This window comes from Panthera tigris, chromosome B3, assembly GCF_018350195.1.
Source record: "Panthera tigris isolate Pti1 chromosome B3, P.tigris_Pti1_mat1.1, whole genome shotgun sequence".
NCBI classification, from domain to species: domain Eukaryota; kingdom Metazoa; phylum Chordata; class Mammalia; order Carnivora; family Felidae; genus Panthera; species Panthera tigris.
The window spans coordinates 84,621,490-84,646,934 of record NC_056665.1 but is presented as its reverse complement, the minus strand read 5'-3'; the positions used below and the strand labels follow the sequence as shown (position 1 = coordinate 84,646,934).

The window sequence follows — 25,445 nt, the reverse complement described above, 5'->3', positions numbered from 1 at the left end:
TTTTTTGGTATTATTAAACATATAATTCAATTCATAGGTATTTTAGTAAGCAAAGAAATATATTAGTAAGTGGGTGTTGGTGGGCATGCAAGAAGGTAGAAGAAGAAAAAGAAATGTTCAGTGCTGGGGCACCTAAGTGGCTCCGTCGGTTAAGCGTCTGACTCTTGGTTTTGGCTCACATCCTGATCTCATGATTTCATGAGTTCGAGCTCCAAGTCGGGCTCCACACTGACAGCACAGAGACTGCTTCAGATTCTCTGTCTCCCACTCTCTCTGCCCCTCTGCCACCCCCACTGTCTCTGTTTCTCAAAATAAGTAAATAAACTTTTAAAAAAAGAAAGAAATGTTCAGTGCTGATACTTCAGAAATGGCTTAATATATATATAGCTAAGAAAAAGAGGAAAAGTTACCTTCATCTGCAGGCCAACCATAAATTCTTACTTTGTTTTTAGTTAAGTACTATAGGCAATGCTTTTTTCACTTGGCATAATATTATAAAAACTGTCTAGACTAGTGCCTATTTCTTGAAGATACAATTAATGTTTTTATCCTTACTTTTATCCTTAGGTAGTAACAAATATAATCTAGTGACATTGAGTCATCTGCTCATTAGTACACTATGTTTTGTTGTGTGAGTTGCCTTTAAAATGAAAGTATGTATATTTTTTCTCAAAATTAGAGTAAATTTATGCTGTCAGCTAAGCTATATTCTTATTTGCAGTCCCATTAAGTGTGGCTGATTTCTGCTTAATTTGCTGTTCGTAAGGAGAGCTCTTCATTTACTGAGAATAGCAGTAGTTTATGTGCAAAGTATGGGTGAAAACCTCAATCTTTTTGTGTTGCTCCTTTCGTTTTTAATTGTGTCTTATGCTCTCACTTCTCTTTGTACTGTGGTTAGGTCATGAAGTAATTTTCTGGTAATTTAATGACATAGTCAAATACATTTTAAAGATTTAAAAAATCTGATACATAGGCACCAAGAGTGGAAGCACAAGTTCTTCTGGGATCCTTGGTTTGTTTTCCTAACTTATATTGTGAACTCCCTGCTCTCCATCCCAACATTCCTGATATTGCCATGTCTCAGTTTACAGATGTTAAGGTAAGAAATCAGTTGCGAATTTTTAGTATTTAAATGACTTTTTAAGTAATGTATGTTTGATAAAATTTGTGTTCTTCTCCTTTAGAAATCCACATAATCGTTAAAGAACGTTAGCCAGCTATACCCATCAGACACAAAGCTAGAATGTCTGTTAGGAGCATAGCCTTTTTTGTGTTGATAACTTCTTTGGAAATGTTTTCTCATTATTGAATCCATTCATATGCCAATATCATAGGATTCTTTTATTCCCTCACTGAACATTTATTGAAACATCCTATGACACAGATAGTAGGCTACTTCTAAGGCTCCTAAGATTGAGATGGTACTAAACCTGCAAATTTGACTCTCTCTCTCTCTCTCTCTCTCTCTCTCTCTCTCTCTCTCTCGTAATTTCCCAATGTGATGTATCAAACAATGTAATGGAAATATTCTGTTTTGCTGTAGGAAAGTGTGGAATTGGGGTGGGGATCTTGTGTATCTGAGGCCTCATAGCTCCTCAGAAGTCATGCTGATAATTTTTTTTTTAACTTTGGTTTTCTCTGAAAGTTTTTCAATCCAGTTTTTGTCAGGAGTTCTGCATGTATTTTTCATGCCACCCATATTTCTCTTTACAACATTTATAACATCTATAATTACTTATTTAGTGTTTATACTTGAGACAAACACCACAGTAGATCCTATTTACCTAGTAAAAGGTCCTATTTACTGCTGTATCCTCAGAGTTTAATAGGCTGCTTGGCATCTGAGACTCCTGAAACATTTGTTAAACAAGTGACTTTCAGCCACACATAAAATTGCATTAGGTCAGTGCAGATTTACAATGACAATTAATAAAAACTATACTTTTGGTCTTCAGAGATGTCATATTTTTGGTTTCTTATATTTTCAGAAGATCCTGAAGGTCAGGGATAGGTAGTAGTTTTTAAGTTTGTTAGGGATTAGCCTAGCTTACTACATATGATCTGCATTTCAGAGTGGACTTGTTCACTTCTGGCCATTGTATATAGGTAGTAATGGCTGAAATGATTAAAAAAATCAAACTTTGGGGAATGGGTATTTCCAAAATAAAAGCTAATTCTGTTAATGATGAAGAAAGCAAAAAGCCTAAGAAAATGATAATTATTCTCATTCAGAAAAGTGAAGATTTAAGGGAAAGTTACATGCCACAGTGGTCATATGTAGTTTTCACATTTTCACTGAAAACCACTCCCTGCGTACTCTAAACTGTAGCCATATAGCCACATGGGACATACCATGCTGTTTTTCGATTCTGTGCCTTTGAAAACCCATTTCTTTCTGCCTAAAACATCATTATATAGACCTGGTTTCTTCTTCTTGTCTCTCTTAATCACTCAAACATAATCTTTGACCTTGATCATTTGTCAAAATCCTATTTACCTAAGACCCTTTTGTGAAGTCTTCTGTGACTTTCTGAAGTTAAAGTTGAGATACTGTTGTCTTAACCATCTGTTTCTTTCCAGCATTTAAGACAGGATCTAAGACATAGAAAGCTCTTGGGCTTAAATGGATAGCTTTCAAGTATCTATTAATTGCCAGCCACTGGGCTAGATGCTAAGTTTACAAAGATAAGTAGTTTACTACTCTTAAGGAGCTTACAATCTGTGTAGCTGATAAGTGCTTTTTGAATATATGAATGAATGAATGAATGAATGATTATTTTTGAAAAAAAGGAACAAATAGATTCTTAATCATCAAACCTAATGGCATTCTTGTTTTCCTTTCCTTAGCCACTATAGTACTGGCCCAGTGTTGATGTTCCTGACTTCCGAAATCTCTTCAATTTTGATTTATGTTGCACAGATCTATCTTGATTTTCTTCTTGCTTCTCTAAATATTCTGTGACTCCTTAATAGACTAGTTTTCTTTCCCTGCTTGCTAAACATAAACTTGTTACAAGATCCTCTTTAGATAATGACGTTCTCTTTATTCTGCCTTTTGAATGTTTTATTCATTTACGTAATTTTAACTATTATTTAGCACTTATCCCCAAACTCACATATTATCATGTTTTACAAATTATCAAAAAGAAGAAGCTTGCTTTTAAATGAATATTTCTCAGAGTTTTGAAACGATGTTCATACTTTTGAGCAATTAAATCTTTTTTCATTATAGTGAGCTTTTTATTACTCTTCTAATCAGGAAAAAAGGATTCTTTTTTCGAACATATGTATTTGGTTATAAATTTCAGAAATAATTTGTTTTAATTTGTTTGTGCTGCTCTAACAAGATACTACCAAAAAAAAAAAAATAGTACCGACTGGGTTGCTTATAAATGACATAAATTTATTCCTCATAGTTCTGGTGGCTGAGATGTCCAAGATCAAGGCTCCAGCAAAGTTGTACTCTGGTGAGGGCTCTCTCGCTGGTGTATAGCTGGCACCTTCTCACTGTGTCTTCACAGAGTAGAAGGAGTTAGAGAGTTCTGTGGTGGTCTCTTTCATAAGAGCATTAATTCCATTCATAAAGTCTCCATCCTCATGACCTAATAAGCACCTCCTAATGCCATCATCTTTGGGGGTTAGGATTTTAACATAAGAATTTTGGGGGGACATAAACATTCAGACCATACCATTGTTTTATTTATTTAGCTAATTTTATGAATAATATTAGACTGTATTAAAAGTATATGGGTGAGAACAAAGACTTTTATTTCCTTATTGTATCCCTAGCACCTGGCACAGTGTCTGGGTTCATAGTGGCCATTTAATAAATACTTGTTGAATGGATGAATGAATGAAATTTTAGTCATTACCATTATTTCTTCCTTTATCCTAGGAACTTATAATCAAAACTGTATTAAGCTCAGCAAGAGATGAGCCCTCTGGCCCTGCACGGTAGGTCAGATATCCTTAAGACTTGACATAACTATTTTGTTTTTGGAATCTTATTGTAGAAGTTGATTGAATTATTCAGCAGTCCAGATTGTTTCAAATACACAAAAGCTGTTTTGAATTATAAATCTAAATTATTTATATTATTAAATACTTACTCTTTTCATGATTTGAATACAAACCTTCCTTCATTAATAAAATCCTAGGGGCACCTGGGTAGCTCGTTCAGTTAAGCATTTCACTTTGGTTCGGGTCATGATCTCACGGTTTGTGAGTTCGAGGCCTGCATCGGGCTCTGTGCTGACAGCTCTGAGCCTGAAGTCTGCTTCAGATTCTGTGTCTCCCTCTCTCTGCTTCTCTCTCTCTCTCAAAAATAAGTAAACATTAAAAAAAAAATCTTAAAAAAATAAAATCCTGGTCACCTTGTTCAGTGCCTTTACCTTCTATATCTAAAATGATTTAATTTTATTCAAGTACATTTTGCTTTCCCTTCAGATTTTATTTGTCACTATCTCTTATGCAATACTTTGTAATGTACTAGTAATTACCCAATGAATATTTTTTAAGTTGAATTCAAAGGAAATATTTTTAATGTAGAAAAAAATAGGAAAATTTATAAATATTTTATCAGGGTATTTTTTAAAAATAGAATATAAGAAGACTTTAGAATGTTTTCCCTTCTAAACATCTTGTTAAGAAGTGAAAACTGTCATTTTCTCTGTTTTACTAGACCTTTCCAGAAAGATGGAGATTTAAATCAGCAGGATACCAATAACACACCATGTTCCTTCTTTTCTCAAAAATATCATTAATTTATATTTTCTATTTCTTGGAGCTAATTCTAATACTATGTAATTAGCCTCAGTAGTAGTCTGCGTTTACTACTATTCTGACCTACATGTCTGGAATGCTTCCTCTTTTCCTAACATCTGCACATTTTTTTGACCCAAGGTTCTAAAAAATATGGATTATGGCTTTGACCATTTGGATTCTAATTGCAATTTAAACCTTTTAACAGCAACTAGAATTAATGTAAAATGAGCAGTTTGCTTAAATGAGACATAGCTCTAGCCTTTAATGCAGTTGGATATTTTTCTTAATAGCCAAGTTTAACTAGAAACAAATCTCTTTGAATAAATTCTTGTTTTACATTAGTTTCATTTTAATACTGGACAACTACTCCAGAAAATGACATTGTCTTTCCATTATTCCCATATTTTCATTTCTGGTAGCCTTAACCCCAAATGTGATTATTATCAATATTATTTCTTTAACATTTGCTATGCTAATGATTAATAATGATAACCTTTTAAGTTTATAAGGATTTTCCTGTCAAATTGTTCCACTTAATCCTCATCACAATTCTAAGAAATTACTGGAATCATTATTCTTCCAACTTTACTAGCAAAAAACTGATGGCTTAGAAAACTAACATTTATTCCGTGCTAGGCACTGTTCTGAACACCTTATTACCTCATTTAATCTTTGCAACATTTCTAGGACATATATGCAGTTTTTATCTGATTTTTTTATAGATGGGAGCCCAGAGAATTTAAATAATCTGCCCTATCATCCAGAAATGACAGACCCATGATTGCAACTCTGGCATTTTGTCTTCAGAGCCGTATCAGATATATAAGTAATAAGTGACAGAACCAGATTTGAACTTCGATCTTCAGATCCTAGATCTTCTGCCTTTTTTTTTTTTTTCTTTTTTAAACTGTGTTGCCTCTCAAGTGAAAGAACATTGAAGCCTAAAACATAGCTGCCCGGAAGTAGACCTGGGAATCATTAACACATTAGCTTGTCTTGAGAGTATAGGGAAATCCCAAAAGTTGAATATAAGTATTTTCTAAACTTGCTTTCCTTTCAGGAATGTGAGGTCTTAGAAGACCCCCAAATCTGACCAGGAGCACAGACTTGAGCCATACTGGGAATAATCTAAATTATTTGAATATCTTGAAGAATGTAGGAAACACACTAACATACACACACCCACACATGCACACACAAATTTGATCTTACCCCTCAATTATAAAAATGTCTGTTAAGCATTTTACTTCTGGTCTGTGTTAATTAGCTGCATTCATGGAGTTTATTATTACTGTAGGATTACAGTGCTTCCCACTGCTAAACCTGAAACTTGGTTATTTAGATCTAGAATATTTATAGGTGGGCAACAGTAGGGAAGAAATAAAGCAGTAGACTTCGCTCAGAAGACTTTATGGTAGTTTTTTTTTTTAATGTTTATTTATTTTTTTGAGATAGTGTGCAGGTGGGGAAGAGGTAGAGAGAGACAGGATCTGAAGCAGGCCCTGCGCTAAGAGCAGAGAGCCCAGTGTGAGACTCGAACCCACAAACCTGATCATGACCTGAACTGAGGTCTGACACTCAACTGACTGAGCCATCCAGGCATCCTTTGGTACTTTTGATAGTAAATAATTTATTAGCATTAACACTATGATAAACCGAAAGAAGACACTTAACTTTTGATCATCTGTATTCAGGAAGAAAACAATTTCTGCATTGAATTGTTCTGAAATTTAGCATTCTACTGAAAAAATGTTAAGAATATCATCATGGGGAGGGGGACACCTGGGTGGCTCAGTCAGTTAAGCATCTGACTCTTGATGTCGGCTTAGGTCATGATCTCAAGGTTGTGAGATCGAGCCCTATGTCAGGCTCCATGTTCTGCACAGATCTTGCTTGGGATTCTCTCTCTCCCTCTCTCTCTGCCCCTACCCCACTTGTGTGTGCGTGCTCTTGCTTGCTCTCTCAAAATAAATAAATAAACTTTAAAAAAAGAGAAAAGAATGTCAGTATCAGGACATGCCAAGTATAGCAGAATACTGGAATGAGTTGACTTTTTAAGGAGTTGAGGGAACCAATATGTGCTTCATCAGAAGCTTATACTTGAACACACTAATGGAATTTTTACTGATTCTTTTACTGATTCTGATCATCTAATAAGTCCCTTCAAGCTGAAACTCAGTTGAAGTAGGGAAATGAAGTTTCACAAGACATTAGGGGATAGAAAAAATTATGCAAATTCTGTTTCTTTTGGAATCTCTTTATAAAACATATGAATTTTATTTGTATTGCCAATTTGTTTTAAAGAATTTATAGCTGGCTATGTTAGATTTAAGGGTTATGAAAATAATCTTTGACCCAGCAGCTTCATGTTTTCACTGAAGTTCATTGGGTGCTGTCAACAAAATCACACTTTCCTTTTTTGAAAGCAGGTTACATATTTGTTTGGGACGCTTTATGGCAATATCAATTTATTAATATAGGTTTGTTAAAAAGATCCTGTGTGTTATCCCCTCCTATGAGATTGTTAGCAAATTATATTTGAAAATTAGGCTTTTAGTTTGGAGCCATGTGCTTTCCTCCTACTTTCTCTTGCTAAGAAGAGCTAATATACAGAGTAAAAATTGATTCATTTAAACAGTGCATGTTCTTTATAGGATGGTTTGTTTTGGTATTTTGGTTGGGGTGGTGGTTTCATTTCATTTCAAGTCTCATGCACTTTTATTTACATCATTGTTGGTTGCCTTTTTTGCAGATGTGTAGCACTGTGCAGTTTAGGTATTTGGATTTGTGAAGAACTAGTCCATGAGTCTCATCATCCTCAAATTAAGGAAGCTCTGAATGTAATTTGTGTTTCCTTAAAGGTAAAAAAAAAAAAAAAAACCTATTTAGTGGAATATATTGATATAGAATGCATGACTTTTTCTCCAAGTGTTTATTATATCTTATGTCTTTATAGGATAAGACATTTATTAAATGTTACATTTTATTATTATTCATTTGTTAACACATTATTTCCTTCATCTTGACTTTTTCCTTGAGTGGTCCTACTCTTGAATGTAGGGTATTGTGGTGATCACCAATTTTATCTCAGCTTTTTATGTCATTTAATTTGTAAGGTCGTTTATATTTTCCTAATCATTATTTTTGTAAGTTACTCTTCAGTCCTTATTACTTCCTGAATTCTTGAGCTGTTGCATGATTTGGCTTTATTATTCAAGTTAAATGGTCTCTTTGTAACTAACAAGAGTAAGATTTGTTAAAAAATAATAACCTAATTATTTGGAGAGTGTGAATGAGTAAATCTTTTGCTTGGGAAAGTATGCATGATATTATTTTTGTCTTAAAACTTGTAATGCACTTTCTATATAGAATGTAAACATAAAAAGTACAAATATTACTTATATGACAAATATTTGTGTCATAGTATGTACTATATTTGAGGTGCTTTGCTGGTCAGATTGAGGGATATTAGAATGAAAAAAAATTATAAAAACTAGATTCAAAAGTTAATAATATGATGACTGGAGAGATTAAAATAAGAGTAATAAAACAAAAAGCTGAGAGAACCAAATGAATAGTGCATGTAAAATGCTGATTGAGGTCAGAGGAAACATCAACTTTGACTTGGGTGTTAGAGAAGACTTTGGAAATAGGAGACATTTGGTTAGGGCTTGAAGAGTAGGGGACATGTGGTCATAAAAAGCTGAGCATAACAAGTTTGACTTTATGCCGTTCGGGAGTCATCTAAGAACTTTAAGCATAAAGAATGTGAGCATCAGAGCAGTTCTTTAGAAGATTAATTTGAAAATATTGTGTAGAGTTGATTGGAATGGGGAACAGATTGGAATGGAGAAAAGACTGAAAAGATTACAGGCTGTTGCAGAAATTTAGGTGAGGGAAAATGAAATAAAACTTTAATGGAGACAAACACTCAAAATCAAAAATAAAGTTAATTGTGTTTTTGGAATATATTGTGAATTCTTATTTTGCAACTATATATTTATCCTCTTAATAGTATTTTAATACACAAATTTAGAGTAAAAAAAGAAACAGGTATGAAATTTAAAGTTTTTCAGCAACTAATGCATTAATGAATAATTTGTTGTTGTTATTACAGTTTACCAATAAAACAGTAGCCCATGTAGCTTGTAACATGCTTCACATGCTGGTTCATTATGTACCTAGACTTCAGATTTACCAACCTGATTCTCCCTTGAAAATTATTCAAGTAAGTATTTCTCATTTATTATGACCCTGTTAAAAAACCTTTAGATTTGGATACCTTGAAATATAAAATTATTTAATAATTTCTTTAAATTTTGCATGGCTAAATAATGGCAACCCAGGCTGGTTTTTTTGGTTTTTGGTTTTTGGTTTTGGTTTTGGTTTTGGTTTTGGTTTTGGTTTTGGTTTTAGATATCAAAGTTCATGACAGTCCTTTTGTATTTTATGTTAGGAGACTCTGTTCTTGGTTTTAAATGCTACATGCAAATTGATAATTGCCATCATCTTTATTAATGTATATTCTGCTTCATTCCCTCTCTTAGGTGAGAAAACATAGCACCCCTCCAGTTACCAGAACCAGGACATTATTTTGATTCATCCCTTTTCTTTCCTATTCAGCTAATCATAGATGAAATTTGTTTTTGAAAAATTATTTTTTAATTTTAATTTTGTGTCTCCAACGCTTCCTGCAACACCTGACCTCCTATACTTTATACAATACCTGACCTGTTTCATTATTTCTTTCTTGAGATGCTGTTGTAGCCTTCTGACTAGTCCCCTGGCTTCTGAGGTCTTCCCCTCCAAGTCGTCATTTCACATTCACATGACTCTGACACCTACCTGAAAAAAACAAAACTCAGCAATATCTCTGAGTGGTTTTCCTTTGCCTATAAAATAAGACCCATGTTCTTTATCTGGGAATTTGAAGCCTTCAGATGAGGCCTCAGCCTATCTTTTTAAAATTATGTAGAGATTCCTTTGAAGTATCCTGTTGCCCACATACTTGAGTCGACTTACTATCTCTTGAACATACCTTGGCTCTTCCTACCTGAAATGTTCTACTTCTTTTATCCTCCCTTCATCTTTCAGTGATTGGTTTAATACCATCTCCTCAAAAAATAAGAATCTTTATCTCTTCTCTCCAGCCAGAGTTTATCTATCTTATCTTCATATTCTAATAAAATTTTTAGGAAATATAACAATATTTATTAAGCATCTGTTATGTATATATGTATACATGTATATGTATATACATGTATATACATGTATATATGTATATATGTATATATGGCTATACCAGCCGCTTTTTCATAAATTATCTCATTTAATTCTTAAGTCTTTTGAGGTAGACTCTTATTTGCCTCCCACCACCTTTATTTAACACAAGAGAACTGAGGATTTAGTAACTATATGAAGTCACAAGCTAGCAGGGTAGAAATAGTTCATACCCAAGTGTGTAAGATTTTAAGTCCAGGCTTTTCTGGCTCAACCGTTTTGCCAACCTCTATTTCAGCACAAAATATATTTGTGTACAAATTCAAAAATGCCCGCTAAGACAAGGGCATTTTTCTTCTTTATTATTTTTTATGCCTAGGGTGATTTTCATGTAGAATATGTTCAGTGGGTATCTGTTGAGTTGAAAATATGTAGTATTATGGTTAGGAAGTTAGGTTTGAGGATTAGACATTCCTGGTTTAACTAACCCCTGATTCAACCATTTACTAACTTTGTAACTACGAACAAGTTACTTGGCTCTCTGAACTCACGTTTTCTTTATCTTTACATTTTCTTTATATTTTTACATTTTCTTTACATTTGTGATAAAAATATCTAGCTCACAGAGTTGCTCTGAAGACTAAATGAGAAAACATATCAAACAGCTTAGAACTTTTTGCCTTAAAATTATGAAGCATTAATTTTAATCAGTGTTGGCTGCAGCTATTATAATTATGCAGGACATGATTACTGGGTATAAATGTGAATGCAATGTATGTTAGTATTAAAACGTTTGAAGATTTTAACCTTTAAGGTTGATTATTCTGGTTGAAAATTAAGGTCATTTAAAAAAATTTTTTAAACTTTTATTTATTTTTGAGAGAAAGAGAGTGTGAGCAGGGGAGGGTCAGAGAGAAAGGGAGACACAATCAGAAGCAGGCTCCAGGCTCTGAGCTGTCAGCACAGAGCCCAGTACGGGGCTCAAATGAGCCGTGAGATCATGACCTGAGCCGAAGTCGGAGGCTTAACTGACTGAGCCACCCAGGCGCCCCTGAAAATTAAGATCATTCTTTAAGCAGATTTTTCTTTTTTTCATTTGAAAGTCTGCAAATCCTTTCCCTTATTTTCTTTATCAGTTTATATATTATTAATACTCACCTAAGTACTTCTTAAGTATGCAGAATTTTTTCAGATTGCTTCATTAAACATTATAGGAGTCAATGGCTACAGATAAACATGAAGAGTTATTATATTCCACTTCTAGTTGAATGGAGAAGTGAAATCCCAAAATAGTGGAGCATTTCACTAATGTTTACTTGTTTGCATAGTTATGAATAGAAGCCCAGCCAGTTCCAGTACCAATATTAAGTGGATGTATCTAATATTCTACATTCTATTAGCAAATAAAAGCCTTTTACTGTGTAAAGTACATTTACATTTCTACTTGATGCATTGAAGCAATAACTTATGAAAATATAATAGCATACAATAAAAATAAACTTACCCCTATACATTTTTAACATGCACATAAAAAAGTTTAATGAGATCAAAAAATTTCCAGGTTAAATAACACTATATGTGAATATTTTGCCTTCTTTTAATAATTTTTTATTATTTCATATTTTTTTATCAAATTTATTCATTACACAGCTTAGTGTACATGTTAATTTAAAAAGCCAGATTATAAATTTTTTTAAAGCATTTATTTATCTACACACACACACGTACACAGAAATGTCTGGAAAGACAAGAGAGTAGATTTCTTTTTCTTTAAGTAATGTCTACACCCAACATGGGGCGTGAACTCAACCTCAAGATCAAGAGTCACATGCTCTACTGACTGAGTCAGCCAGGCACCCTTAGAGTAGATTTCTTTATTTTTTTTCCCTCCAACTTTATTGAGGAATAATCGACAAATATAATTGTATATATTTAAAGTATATAGCGAGGGGCACCCGGGTGGCTTAGTTGGTTAAGTATCCAACTTCGGCCCAGGTCACGATCTCCCAGTTTGTGGGTTTGAGCCCCGCATCGGGCTGTGTGCTGACAGCTCAGAACCTGGAGCCTGCTTCAGATTCTGTTTCCCTCTCTGTCTGCCCCTCCCCTGCTCGTGGTCTGTCACTCTCTCTCTCAAAAATAAACATTAAAAAAAAATAATAAAAGTATACAGCATGATGATTTGATAATTATGGAATGATTACTAAGGTAAAGATAATTAACACATCTATTATCTCACATAGTTAACTGTTTTTTGTTTTGTTTTTTTATGGTTAGAATGCTTAAAGTCTACTCTTAGCAACTCCTAGATATTCAGTGTATGATTAACTATACTCACCATGCTGTACATTAGATCCTCAGAACTTACCCTTTTTATAGTAAAACTGAAAATTTATGCCCTTTGACCTATATTTCCCCATTTCCCTCTTCTCTTCCCAGCCTCTGGCCACCACTATTCTATTCTCTATTTTTATGAAATCAGCGATTTTTGTTTACTTGGTTGGTTGGTTAGTTGGTTGGGTTTTTTGTTTTTGTTTTTGTTTTTTTTAAAGATTCCACATATAAGTGATACCATACAGTATTTATCTTTGGCTTATGTCACTTATGATAATGCCTTCCAGTTTCATCTATGTTGTCACAAATGGCAAGATTTCCTTTTTTATGACTGAACATTAATATTCCATTGTGTGTATATATACATAGATTTTTTGTATTCATTTATTCATTGTAGGACACTTATTTAGATTGTTTCTGTATCTTTGCTATTGTGAATAATACTGCAGTGAACATGAGTGTTGAGGGATCTCTTTGAGATACCCATTTCATTTCTTTAGATATACAGTCAGGAGAAGGATTACTGGATCATATGGTAGTTCTATTTTTAATATTCTGAGGAACTTCCATACTGTTTTCTATAAAGACTGTACCAGTTCAGATTCCTGCCAACAATGTATATCGGTTTTCTTATCTCCACATCCTTGCCAACATGTGTTATTTCCTCTCTTTTTGAAAATAGCTATTACAACAGATGTAAGGTGATATCTCATTGTGGTTTTGATTTGCATTTTCCTTGTGATTAGTGATATTGAGCACCTTTTTATATACCTATTAACCATTTGAATGTCTTCTTTGGAAAAAGTTTATTCAGGTCCTTTGCCCATTTTTAAATTGGATTATTTCCTTTTTTGTTATTGAGTTATATGAGCTCTTCATATATTTTATATATTAGTCCCTTATCCAGAAACATGGTTTTCAAATATTTTCCCCCGTTTCATCAGTTGCCCTTTCAATTTATTGTTTACTTTGCTGTGCAGAAACTCTTTAGTTTGATGTGGTCCTACTTGTTTATTTCAGCTTTTGGTGTCTGTGCTTTTGTCTTATCCAAGAAATCACTGCCAAGACCAATGTCAAGAATATTTTCCCAATGTTTTCTTCTAGGAGTTTTATGGTTTCTTCTAGGAGTTTAAATTTAAGTCTTTGATCCATTTCAAGTTAATTTTTGTGAGTGGTGTAATATAGGGGTCCAGTTTCATCTTTTTGTATGTGGATATCCAGTTTTCTTAGCACCATTTATTGAAGATACTGTCCTTTCACCTTTGTATACTCTTGGGGCCCTTGTCAAAGATTAGTTGACTATAAGTGTGTGGCTAGTGCCTCTGTCCTAGGCTCTCTATTCTGATCCACTGATCGATGTGCCTGTTTTTATGTCAGTACCTTACTGTCAGTACTGTTCTGATTACTGTAGCTTTATAATATAGCTCAAAATCAGGAAGTATGATGCCTCTAGTTTTGTTGTTCCTCAAGAACACTTAGGTTCTTTGGGGTTTTCTATGGTTCCATATAAAATTTAGGATAGTTTTTTCTTTTTCTTTTTTTTAAATTTTTTTTTAACGTTTATTTATTTTTGAGACAGAGAGAGAGCATGAATGGGGGAGGGTCAGAGAGAGAGAGGGAGACACAGAATCCGAAACAGGCTCCAGGCTCCGAGCTGTCAGCACAGAGCCCAACACAGGGCTCAAACTCACAGACTGCAAGATCATGACCTGAGCCGAAGTCAGACGCTCAACCGACTGAGCCACCCAGGCGCTCCAGTTTTTTTCTTTTTCTAAGAAAAATGCCATTGGAATTTAATAGAGATTACATTGAATCTTAGATCACTTTGAGTAGTATGAACAGTTGATCCAGTTCTTCCAGTCTATAACATGGGATATCTTTCCATTTATTTGTATCTTCTTCAGCTTTGTTGATCTGTGTTTTATAGTTTTCACTGTATAGATCTTTTACCTCCATGGTTATATTTAGTCCTACGTATTTTATTTTGATGCTACTGTAAATTGGATATCTTTCTTAATTTCTTTTTCTGATAGTTCATTGTTAGTATATAGAAATGCAACTGATTTTTATATATTAATTTTGTATCCTGAAACTTTACTGAATTCATTTATTAGTTCTGACACTTTTTTGGTGGAACGTTTAGGGTTTCCTGAATATAAGATGATGTCATTTGCAAACAAATAATTTTACTTCTTCTTTTGAGATTTGGGTGCCTTTTAATTCTTTTTCTTCCCTAATTGCTATGGTAGGACTTCAGGTATTATGCCGAATAAAAAGCACAGTTGTGGGCATCCTTGTCTTATTCCTGATCTTAGAGGAAAACTTTTAACTTTTCACCATTGAGTATGACTTTAGCTATGAGCTTGTTGTATAAGGTCTTCATTATGTTGAAGTACGTTCCTTCTATAACTAATTTCATAAGCAGAATAGATTTCTTGAGTGATATGATTGCAGATGTTTTTTATAAATATTTTTGCTTATCTATATCCTCTCATTTTCTGTTAACATATATGTGTGTTTATATTGATTCATGAATTGAATTTGTAAGAAATCCATTTATAGTTGACAGTTTATATAATTTTGGTTCTATATACATGGGGATTTTAAATGATTGATAGTTAAGTATACTTGAAAAGCTTACCTATTTAAAAATTACTTTGAAATAACATTGTTAATGTATTTAGGATTTAAAAATGTATTTAAGGTAAACTTTTATCAACAGATTTTGTAGCGCTTTGTTAGCATTAACATTTAAGTTTTAAGATGCATCATTTAACATATTTTTGAACTCTTTTTTTCTTTGCTGACAGATCCTAATAGCCACTATTACCCATCTTTTGCCAAGTACAGAAGCTTCATCTTATGAAATGGATAAGAGGGTAATTTAAGTTTTGTTTGATACTTAATATGTATTTATCTAGTAAAGTCTTTATATTTTAAAATTGCAAAGATACATATATTTACATGGTAAACATTAATTCATTTTGTGTTTAAAAATCACTATAATGTGAAATATATCTTTACATTATTTAAGTGTAAATTATATTTTAGTTCAGATTTCGAGTTAATCATGATTATTTGATAAAGTCTTCGAATATCAGGGTTTTGAGGAATGTTGGAGAACATTCTGTTCATTTATAACTGTTTCATTTTATTCTGCCAAGTTACGGCCTTTTTTATGCCTGAAAATTAGTAATTCCGAGGAATTCTTCAAATCTGAAGGCAGCCATATATCTTTATATAGCTGTTATTGGTAGAAAATAACAAAATTTCCATTAAGGAGAATACGTATAATAGAGATATGACACACAGAAAAAGGCATACCCTCTGGCCACAGAAAGTTCTACAAGATTGAATTTACTCAGTAAATTCATTGTGAGACTATTATAATTATTTCAGGTATTGTATTTATCAAGCTAACGTTTTCGTTTGGTTTCTTTTCATAGTTTCTATATCTTTCCTGAAATCTGCATTTCTTCATCAATTATATTTATCTTGTCTTCTAGATTTTTAACATTTTTTTTTTTACCGTTTTATATATATTTTTTATTTTAGAGGTAGTGTGAAGAGGGGAGAGCGAAGAGGGAGAAGGAGAGAGAATCTTAAGCAGGCTCCACAACTCACTGTGGAGCCTGGCCTGGGGCTCAATTCCATGACCCTGGGATCATGTTTATCATAATTATTTTAAAGTCCTTATCTGCTAAATTCATTATCTGGGTTATTGCTGAGTCTGTCTATTGAAATATTTTCCTCTTGACTATGGATTCCATTTTCCTGTTTGTTCATATGTCTGTTAGTTTTTTATTATATATTAGGCATAGTACATAATATATCATAGAGACTTTAGATCTGTGCTGCCCAGTATAGTAGCTACTAACCACATGTGACTGTAAATTTAAATAAAATTAAGAGTTTATGTTAACGGGGTAGCTGGGTGGCTCAGTTGGTTAAGCATCTGACTCTTGATTTCAGCTCAGGTCATGATCTCACAGTTGTGACATTGAACTTCTCAGAGGGTTCTTTGCTGGGCATGGAGCCTGTTTGAGATTCTCTCCTTCTCCTTCTGACCCTTTCACACTTGCACGCATGCATGCGAACACTCTCTCTCAAAAAATAAAATTAAATAAATAATAAAATTTAAAACATTTATGTTAAAAATTTGTTCCTTATTTGTGCTAGCCACATTTCAGGTGCTCAATAGCCACGTAGCCAAATACACACCATTTCCATCATTGCACAAAGTTCTATTAATCAAGGCTACTCTAGATTCTACTTACTTCCTCTGAAAATTATTCTTTTCCTTTCCATTTTCACATCCCAATCTTGCAATTCTATTCTCCAGATCTCAGTGTCATCATCCTTTAATCATATGGTATTGAAATTTCAAGTATGTTTTATTTCTTAGGCTCTGCCCATTAATTTACGGAAATCTGAAGGTATAATTATGTTTCAGACCTATTCTCAGTTATTTTCTTGTGTGCCTTGCATAACTTTTTAACTTTTGGTCTCTTCATGTTATTCCTCTTGTCTTCTATATCTCTAATTGTATGAGTTTACCTCAGAAATTTTTATTCTTCCTCTTCATATTCAGTTTAAAATCCATTTGATCAGATTATCTAGACCTTGATAAATACATTTTTCCTCATCTTTAAAAGATACATATTCTCCATTTTAGCCAGGAGTTCTTCATTTTAGTATCTTGGACTGTGGTTTAGAATTTCAAATCTAATTTGTGAGAAGTATCTGGATAACTAATTAGCCATTTCTTTCTAGATCATCTTTGTCTTCCAAAGCCTAGCTATTAATATGAAAAATCTCCACTATTCAGTTTTTGTTTCTTGCTCACTTAATTCATTAAATATTTATTGATCACAAAGTATGTGTATGATATTCTGCTTGGAACTAATTAAGTAGATATAAATAAGGTAGCCTCTGCTCTCATGGATTTTAAAGATTAGAGTGGCAAGTGAGCGGCAATCCAATTAGAGCGGCAATCCAATATAAGAAATGCTTACTATAAAAAGCAGAAAAATGTGTATGACACAGGGTAGGATAGAGGAGGAAGTGATTACCTATCCAAGCAGAGGGCTTGTTAAGGGAAAACTTCTTTTTTTAATTTTTAAGAAAATTTTTCTAACATTTACTTTGTTTTGAGAGACTGAGAGAGACAGAGCATGAGCAGGGGAGGGGCAGAGAGAGAAGGAGACACTGAATCTGAAGCAGGCTCCAGGTTCTGAGCTGTCATCACAAAGCCCGATGCAGGGCTCAAACCCATGAACCATGAGATCATGACCTGAGCCGAAGTCAATTGCTTAACTGACTGAGCCACCCAGGCACCCCAGGGGAAAACTTCTAAAAGATGATAGGGTTTTCTACATAAATGGAGACAAGGATTGGAGTCAAAGTGTTATTCTAGTTGTAGGGAATAGCATGTATAAAATCATGTAGGTATAAAATGTATGGTATGTTATGGGAGAACAATAGGCAATTAGATATTATAGGATGTGAAGTGTATGCTTCAGAGAAGGGAAATTAGGCATCAGAGATAGAAAAGGGTCAGGATATGGAGAGACTTGGATGCCACACTAAGAACTTTGGACCTTTGTGAAAGTCCTTTTTTTGAAAATGACCTTTTGGGGATGCCTGGGTGGCTTAGTCAGTTAAGCGTCCAACTCTTGATTTTGGCTCAGGTCATGATCTCACAGTTGTGATTGAGCCCTCACATCAGGCTCCATGAGGAGCATGGAGCCTGCTTGGGATTCTCTCTCTCCCTTGCTCTCTGCCCCTCACTCACTCACACTCCCCCCCCCCCCCAAAATAAATAAATAAATTTTTTTAAGTGAGTTTTTTGGGGGCATCTGGGTAGCTCGGTCAGTTAAATGTGCGACTTCAACTCAGGTCATGATCTTGCAGTTCATGAATTCGAGCCCCATGTCAGACTCTGTGCTAACAGCTCGGAGCCTGGACCCTGCTTTGGATTCTGTGTCTCCCTCTCTGCCCTGCTCGTACTCTGCACACACGAGTGCTCCTTTCTCTTTCTCTCTCTCTCTCTCTCTCTCTCTCTCTCTCTCTCTCTCAAAAATAAACACCAAAAACTTGTTTTATTTTTTTAATTTTTTTTAATGTTTATTTCTGAGAGAGAGATGGACAGAGCCTGAGTATGGGAGGGGCAGAGAGAGAGACACAGAATCGAAACAGGTTCCAGGCTCTGAGTTATCAGTACAGAGCCCAACAGGGGGCTTGAATTCACAGACTACAAGATCATGACCTGAACCATAGTCAGACACCCAACTGACTGAGCCACCCAGGCACCCCCAGAAAAAAAAATTTTTTAAGTGACATTTTGGAAGGCTCTTTAATGTACTATGAAATACTAGATTTGTGAAAGATTACTTAAAAGTGTGAATGTTGACTTAAAAAAATAATATGGTAATTATTATAATCATCAATGTAAGAATTGATGTCTTGATAAGGCTAAGAAAATAAAGAGTAAAAATTCTCAGAGTGGAATCTACAAAGTCCACAGTAATCAAGAAAAAAAGAACAGATTTTTTGAAGATGAATTTCCGTTTTTATTGTATTGCGTGTAAGGAATAATGCCCAGTAAAATGCAGCAAAGCAACTGTTTGCCTAAAGTGGTAAATTTGAAGCTCAACACAAAATTATTGGCATCATCAACACATGAGTAGTATCAAACTATGGGAATGTATGAGATCCCTTAAGGAGAAGTTACAGAGTAAGAAAAGTTAGCAAAGTATAACACCTTGAAGAATAACAAAGAGCAAACAGAGAGGGGAGGGGGTCACCAAAATAGAGACACAGAAGGCTCCTGAATTTTCTTCCTCCTGTGGATGCACCAAAGATACTGCTACATATGGAGCATTTCTCTGGAGAAATCTAGAAACTAGTTGAATGATCCTGCACATCAGGCAACTGAAAAAATACCCACATCAAAATACATAACGGATGCTGAGAATGTACTCTTGTAATAAACTCCACCCTTGGCATAGCTCCATATAATCAGAAGAGAACCCCCCAACTCCCAGCTTCTCTCTGAGGAGAGAAGTGTTTAGACTACACACATCTAGCCCGCCAGCTTTTAAGTCTGCCTCCCCATAGATGGGCTCCCAGGTCACCTGCCTCTGAAAATCAACAGGGCTTGTCACTGCCTGATGTGTAGGATCATTCAGCTAGTTTCTGTCTGGACCCTCAGGCAGCAGCTGGTAAAGAATGCAGTCAGATCTTTTCTAGGGATAGAATAGTGGAGGGTCCTTTTTGCCTGTTCCCTCTGTGCTGAACCCTAGGGGAATAGCCATAGCAGGTGCTCATGCTCCTGTTAACAAGTGCTCCTTTGTTTCCCTAGAAAAGATTTGACTACATACTTTCCCAGCTGCTGCCTGAGAGTCCAGCTTCTAACCAGTCTTCATCTAGGTGCTGACTGCAGTCTTCCTGGAAGCCCCTAAGAACCAGTGAGCACTCCCCCTGTATTCTCTCCCTCTGGCTGACTTCAACAAGAAAACCAGGTCTCCAGCTTCTCCCTGGAAGTAGCTTGTCAACACTAAGTGAGAAGCTCCCGAATCACCTATTTCTGGGAGCTGACAGAACTTGGCACTCATGAATTCTCTAGAAACATACAAAACAGAGGTGGTTCTCTTTGCACCAGCATTCCCAGCGACTCTTTCCTGGGATAGAATGAGTAAGCAAAACTATCCAGCTCTCAATTTCTCTCATAGAGGCTAGACTGTATAACTAATGTCCCAACTTGCCCAGCTGCTTCTTGAAAGTCAGGCTTCCAGTTAGCCTGCATCAGGGAGCTGAAGGGATAGGCAGTTAGCAGTCCTTCAGCATCCTGAATAGGTATATTGGCATTCCCTACCCTTTTGGGACACAGCTTGGACAGTCACAAAGGTTTGAGGGGCAGCTAAGAGCTTGAGCCAGTTTACTATTTACCTTTCCCAATTAAAAAGTATCTTGTGGGAAGACACTTGGAGACTGTATAAATATCCTATCACTCATTAAAACATTACTAAGTAGTTTTGCCAGCAATTGAAACGCTTATCAGAATTAAATGTTATGATAGTTCCAAATGGTGATTTCCTAATTATGTCATTACTTTTATCTTCATTAGTTTTCTGTGATAAGGAAGATATTTCTCTTATTCCCTATCCATCTTGCTAGTGTGGGATCATGATTCTTATTTTATGCAATGGACTGTAATCCTTAGTTTTTTTACTCTCATTTTTTATTTTGAAGCTCAAAAGGTCCCCGACTTAACCAGTGGGAGTGGCCTTCAAAGTGGCTTCTTTGTCCTTTTGACATACCCTCCTCATTATCCTTTCAGTACATCCTTAATTTCTGTCACCACAGAATTTTTTAGACCCGCCTGTATTTCCCCTCCCCGGTACTGGTATTAGCCATTTCGCCAAGGAACTCTGGTTCCATTGAATAGAAATAGTATATTGAAATAGATTTAGGAGCTAGGTGTCTACATTGTCATTGGGTTGTCTTTTTTTCCCTAGGCCCACTGACCAGATAGAGCTAGAAAATAGATGATATGTACACACACACACACAAATATATAATATGTATTTTATGTAAAAATGTAATATATGCATATATGATGCATATATATGTTTCTTTGTGTGTATTAAAACACCATGAGTTTACCTTGACACCTCTGATACTAACCCAACACAAGGTTCAATCTGTCCTCCCCCTTTACATGTTTTTAACTACCAGCCCCAACAGTGAGAACCTAGTTCCCATTGTCCACATTTATCCGCAGCAAAGTACTTCTTGTGCAGTTATAGAAAAATAAAAACAGTTTCAGAATATATTTATGCCTGTATGTAGTTACCAAGAGAGTATATAGTTCAAAAGCTGTGTTTAAAAGTTATTTGGATTCCTTATTCTCTTCTTAGCCTCACCTCCGTATGGTTATATAATTCATTTGAAATACAATTTGGGTCATTTTTTCAGTTTCTATTCCATTTTACTGTTTTTTTCCCCCATCCCTGTTGTTTTTATTTATTTTTTATTTATGGTGTGCCTATTCTTTGTTTATTTTTACACAAATGAGCAGATACATTTATGTTTTCTCCTTGTTTGTTAAAAGATATCATATTCTAGATATTCCTTGGTACTTTAGATTTTTTACTTGCAGGATATCCTGGAAATTCACAATACATCAATTCATGAATATCTTCCATGGTCTTTTTTGTAGCTATGTAGTGTTTGTCCTCCATTATGTGAGTGTACCATAGTTTATTCAACTCAGTCTCCTATACGTGGATGTATAGGTTATTTTCAGAATTTTGCAATTGCAAACAGTGCTGCAGTGACTCACCCTGTGCCTGTATATTTTTACATTATTGGAATGTGTCTTCAGGGTATATTCCTAGAAGTGGAATTGCTGGGTCAGAAGGTAAACAGATTGGTAATTATGTTAAATATTGGCATTCCCACAAGCCAACTGTTAGTGTCTGTTTGCCTAGAGTCCCATCCAACAGTGTGTCTTATTTTGAACATTTTGCCAGTTCGATGGGGGAGCAATGACATCTCAGTGTAGTTTCCACTTAAAATGAAGTTGAATATCCTCTCATATTTACTAATGGCCTTATTTTTTATTTTTGTGACTTGTTTATTCATATTTTCATACATTTTCTGTCAGGTTTTGGTGTTTTCCACTCAAATTTTTATGTACTAGGGATATTAGCTCTTAACTGGTATATGTCACAAATATTTTCTCTTTTTTCCCCTCATTTGCCTTTTGATTTTGTTTATGGTGGGTTTTTGTTATTGTTTCTTGTGTGGGGGGATCACGGAAAAAATTGGTTTTTATGTGGTCGATTTATCTTTTATTGTGTCTGAATTTTCACTGTACCCTGGATAAAGAGGAATTCACCCATGTTTTCTTCTAGCACTTGTATGGTTTCATTCCTTACAATGTTTATCCCTCATCCATTTGAAGTTTATTCTGTATGTTTTGAGATAGGGAGTTAATTTTTGTTGTTTTTCCAAATGGATAATCAGATTTAAAAGTTCAGCTTTGCCTTTTAAAGTGAATAATCAGTGTCTAAAATTACTTGGATCTATTTCTTCAAATTCCGTACTAGCCGTTTTTAGACTCTTGGTGACAAGCTCTCTTTGATGCTATTAAGTAGTATTGAGGATCTCAAGTAACTTTTTTTTTTTAAAGTCAGCTTGCTTTTTATTGTCAGCATCAAGATAAACAATGACAGTGATAAAATATTCCTCCCCATTGGGCAGATGCTCCTACTGCCCTTTGAAAACACTACTGCCCATATGAGCTTAAAAATATGACATATCCAGTGCGCTTGAGATGTTTATTGTGGAAGGATCCATTCCCACATTTTTAAAAACTTTTTTAAAATTTACATCCAAATTAGTTAGCATATAGTGCAACAATGATTTCAGGAGTAGATTCCTTAATGCCCCTTACCCATTTAGCCTATCCCCCCTCCCACAACCCCTCCACTAACCCTCTGTTTGTTCTCTAACAGTCTCTTATGTTTTGTCCCCTCCCTGTTTTTATGTTATTTTTGTTTCCCTTCCCTTATGTTCATCTGTTTTATGTCTTAAAGTCCTCATATGAGTGAAGTCATATATTTGTCTTTCTCTGACTAATTTCACTTAGCATAATACCCTCCAGTTCCATCCACGTAGTTGCAAATGGCAAGATTTCATTCTTCTTGATTGCCGAGTAATACCCCATTGTATATATATATACCACATCTTCTTCATTCATCCATCGTTGGACATTTGGGCTCTTTCCATACTTTGGCTATTGTCGATAGTGCTGCTATAAACATGGGGGTGCATGTGTCCCTTCGAAATAGCATACCTGTATCCCTTGGATAAATACCTAGTAGTGCAATTGCTGGTTCATAGGGTAGTTCTATTTTTAATTTTTTGAGGAACCTCCATACTGTTTTCCAGAGTGGCTGCACCAGCTTGCATTCCCACAAACGATGCAAAAGAGAAGAGGATCGCAAATAACTTTTATTCAAATGGATTATACAGGCATACCTTAGAAATATTTGGGTTTGGTTTCAAACTACCACAATAAAGTGAATATCTCAGTAAAGCAAATAAAATGAATTTTTTGGTTTCTCCGTGCATATAAAAGTTATGCTTAAACTACACTATAGTCTGGGGTTCCTGGGTGGCTCAGTTGACTGAGCATCTGACTCTGAATTTTGGCTCAGGTCATGGTCCCAGCCAGGGTCATGGGATTGAGCCCTGTGTTGGGCTCCACACTGAGCATGGAACCTGCTTAAGATTCTCTCTCCCCCCTCTGCCGCTCTCCCTGACTTGTGTGCTTTCTCTCTCTCAAATTATTTAAAAATAAAAAAGCCCTACCTTTAAAAAAAAAAAAAAAACCTGCATTATAGTCTATTAAGTGTGCAATAGCAATATGTTCAAAAACACCATGTATATACCTTAATTTAAAAATACTTTATTGCTGGGGCGCCTGAGTGCCTCAGTCGGTTAAGCGTCCGACTTTGGCTCAGGTCATGATCTTACAATTCATGAGTTCGAGCTCCGCGTCTGGCTCTGGGCTGACAGCTCAGAGCCTGGAGCCCGCTTCAGATTCTGTGTGTCCCTCTGTCTGTCCCTCTGCTGCTTGCGCTCTGTCTCTTGCGTTGTCTCAAAAATAAATAAACATTAAAAAAATTTTTTTAACATTTTTAAAAATACTTTATTGCTAAAAAATGCTAACCATCATCTGAGCTTTCAATAAATTGTAATCTTTTTTACTGGTGGAGGGTCTTGCCTTAGCACTGGTGGCTGATCACGGTGATTGCTCCAGGTTGGGGCAGCTGTGGCAATTTCTTAACATAAAACAGTAAGGAAGTTTGCCACATTGATTGACTTTTTTCCCCCACAATTTCTCTAGCATACGATCCTGTTTGATAGCACTTTACCCACAGTAGAATTTCTTTCAAAATTGGAATCAGTCCTTTGAAACGATGTTGCCATTTTATCAACTATGTATGTTTATGTAATATTCTAAATCTTTTGTTGTAATTTCACATCTTCACAACATCTTCACCAGGAAGAGATTTCATCTCAAGAAACCACTTTCTTTCCTTATTCATGAGAAGCAACTCCTAATTCATTAAATATTGATCATGACATTATAGTAGTCCAGTCAACATCTACAGACCTCACTTCTAATTCTAGTTCTCTTGCTATTTCTACCAATACTGCAGTTATCTCCTCCACAGAAATCTTCAACCTCTCAAAGTCATCCATGAAATTTGAAGTCACTTCTTCCATACTCCTGTTAATGTTGACATTTTGACCACTTCCCATGAATCGTGAATGTTTTTTTTTGTTTTTTTTTTTTTTTTTAATGTTCATTTATTTTTGAGAGAGAAGAGAGAGACAGAGGGCAAGTGGGGCAGGGGCAGAGAGAGAGGGAGACACAGAATCTGAAGCAGGCTCCAGGCTCTGTGCTGTCATCACAGAGCCCGACACAGGACCTGAATTCACAAACTGTGAGATCATGACCTGAGCCAAAGTCAGATGCTTAATGGACTGAGCCACCAGGCATCCCTAATCATGAATGTTCTTAATGGCATCCAGAATGGCGAATCCTTTCCAGAAGGTTTTCAATTTGGTTTACCCAGATCCTTCAGATGAATCACTATCCATGGCAGCTATAACCTTATGAAATGTCTTTCTTATATAATAAGACCCGAAAGTCAAAATTTCTCCTTGATCCAGGGGCTGCAGAATGGATGTTGTGTTAGCAGGCATGAAAACAACATTAACCTCATTGTGCATCTCCATCAGAGCTCTTGGACTTAAAATATTCAGTAAACCATGTTGTAAACAGATGTGATGTTATCCGGGCTTTGCTGTTCCATGTATAGAGTACCGGCAGAATAGAGTTAGCATAATTCTTAAGGGCCCGAGGATTTTTGGAATGGTAAATGAACACTGGCTTCAACTTAAAGGCGCTAGCTGCATTAGCCCCCACCAAAAGAGGCAGCCTGTCCTTTGAAGCTTTGAAGCCAGACATTGACTTCCCTCTAGCCATGAAAGTCCTAGGTGCATCTTCTTCAAATAGAAGGCTGTTTTGTCTACATTGAAAATCTGTT

General features: G+C 35.2%; 1 protein-coding gene across 8 annotated transcripts in view; it reads left to right on the top strand.

Annotated features, from left to right (window-relative positions):
- Positions 1-25,445, top strand: part of RALGAPA1 (Ral GTPase activating protein catalytic subunit alpha 1) — a 269,354-nt gene that overhangs the window by 140,373 nt on the left and 103,536 nt on the right. For all 8 annotated transcript variants that reach the window (XR_006218801.1, XM_007073726.3, XM_042989573.1 and 5 more), the window contains 5 exons: positions 974-1,099; positions 3,896-3,954; positions 7,517-7,625; positions 8,882-8,992; positions 15,126-15,194. Coding sequence is in view for 7 of the 8 variants with exons in the window: in XM_007073726.3 (XP_007073788.1) it covers positions 974-1,099; positions 3,896-3,954; positions 7,517-7,625; positions 8,882-8,992; positions 15,126-15,194 (474 nt within the window). In the remaining variant the exon portion in view is untranslated. The remainder of the gene's footprint in view (positions 1-973; positions 1,100-3,895; positions 3,955-7,516; positions 7,626-8,881; positions 8,993-15,125; positions 15,195-25,445) is intronic.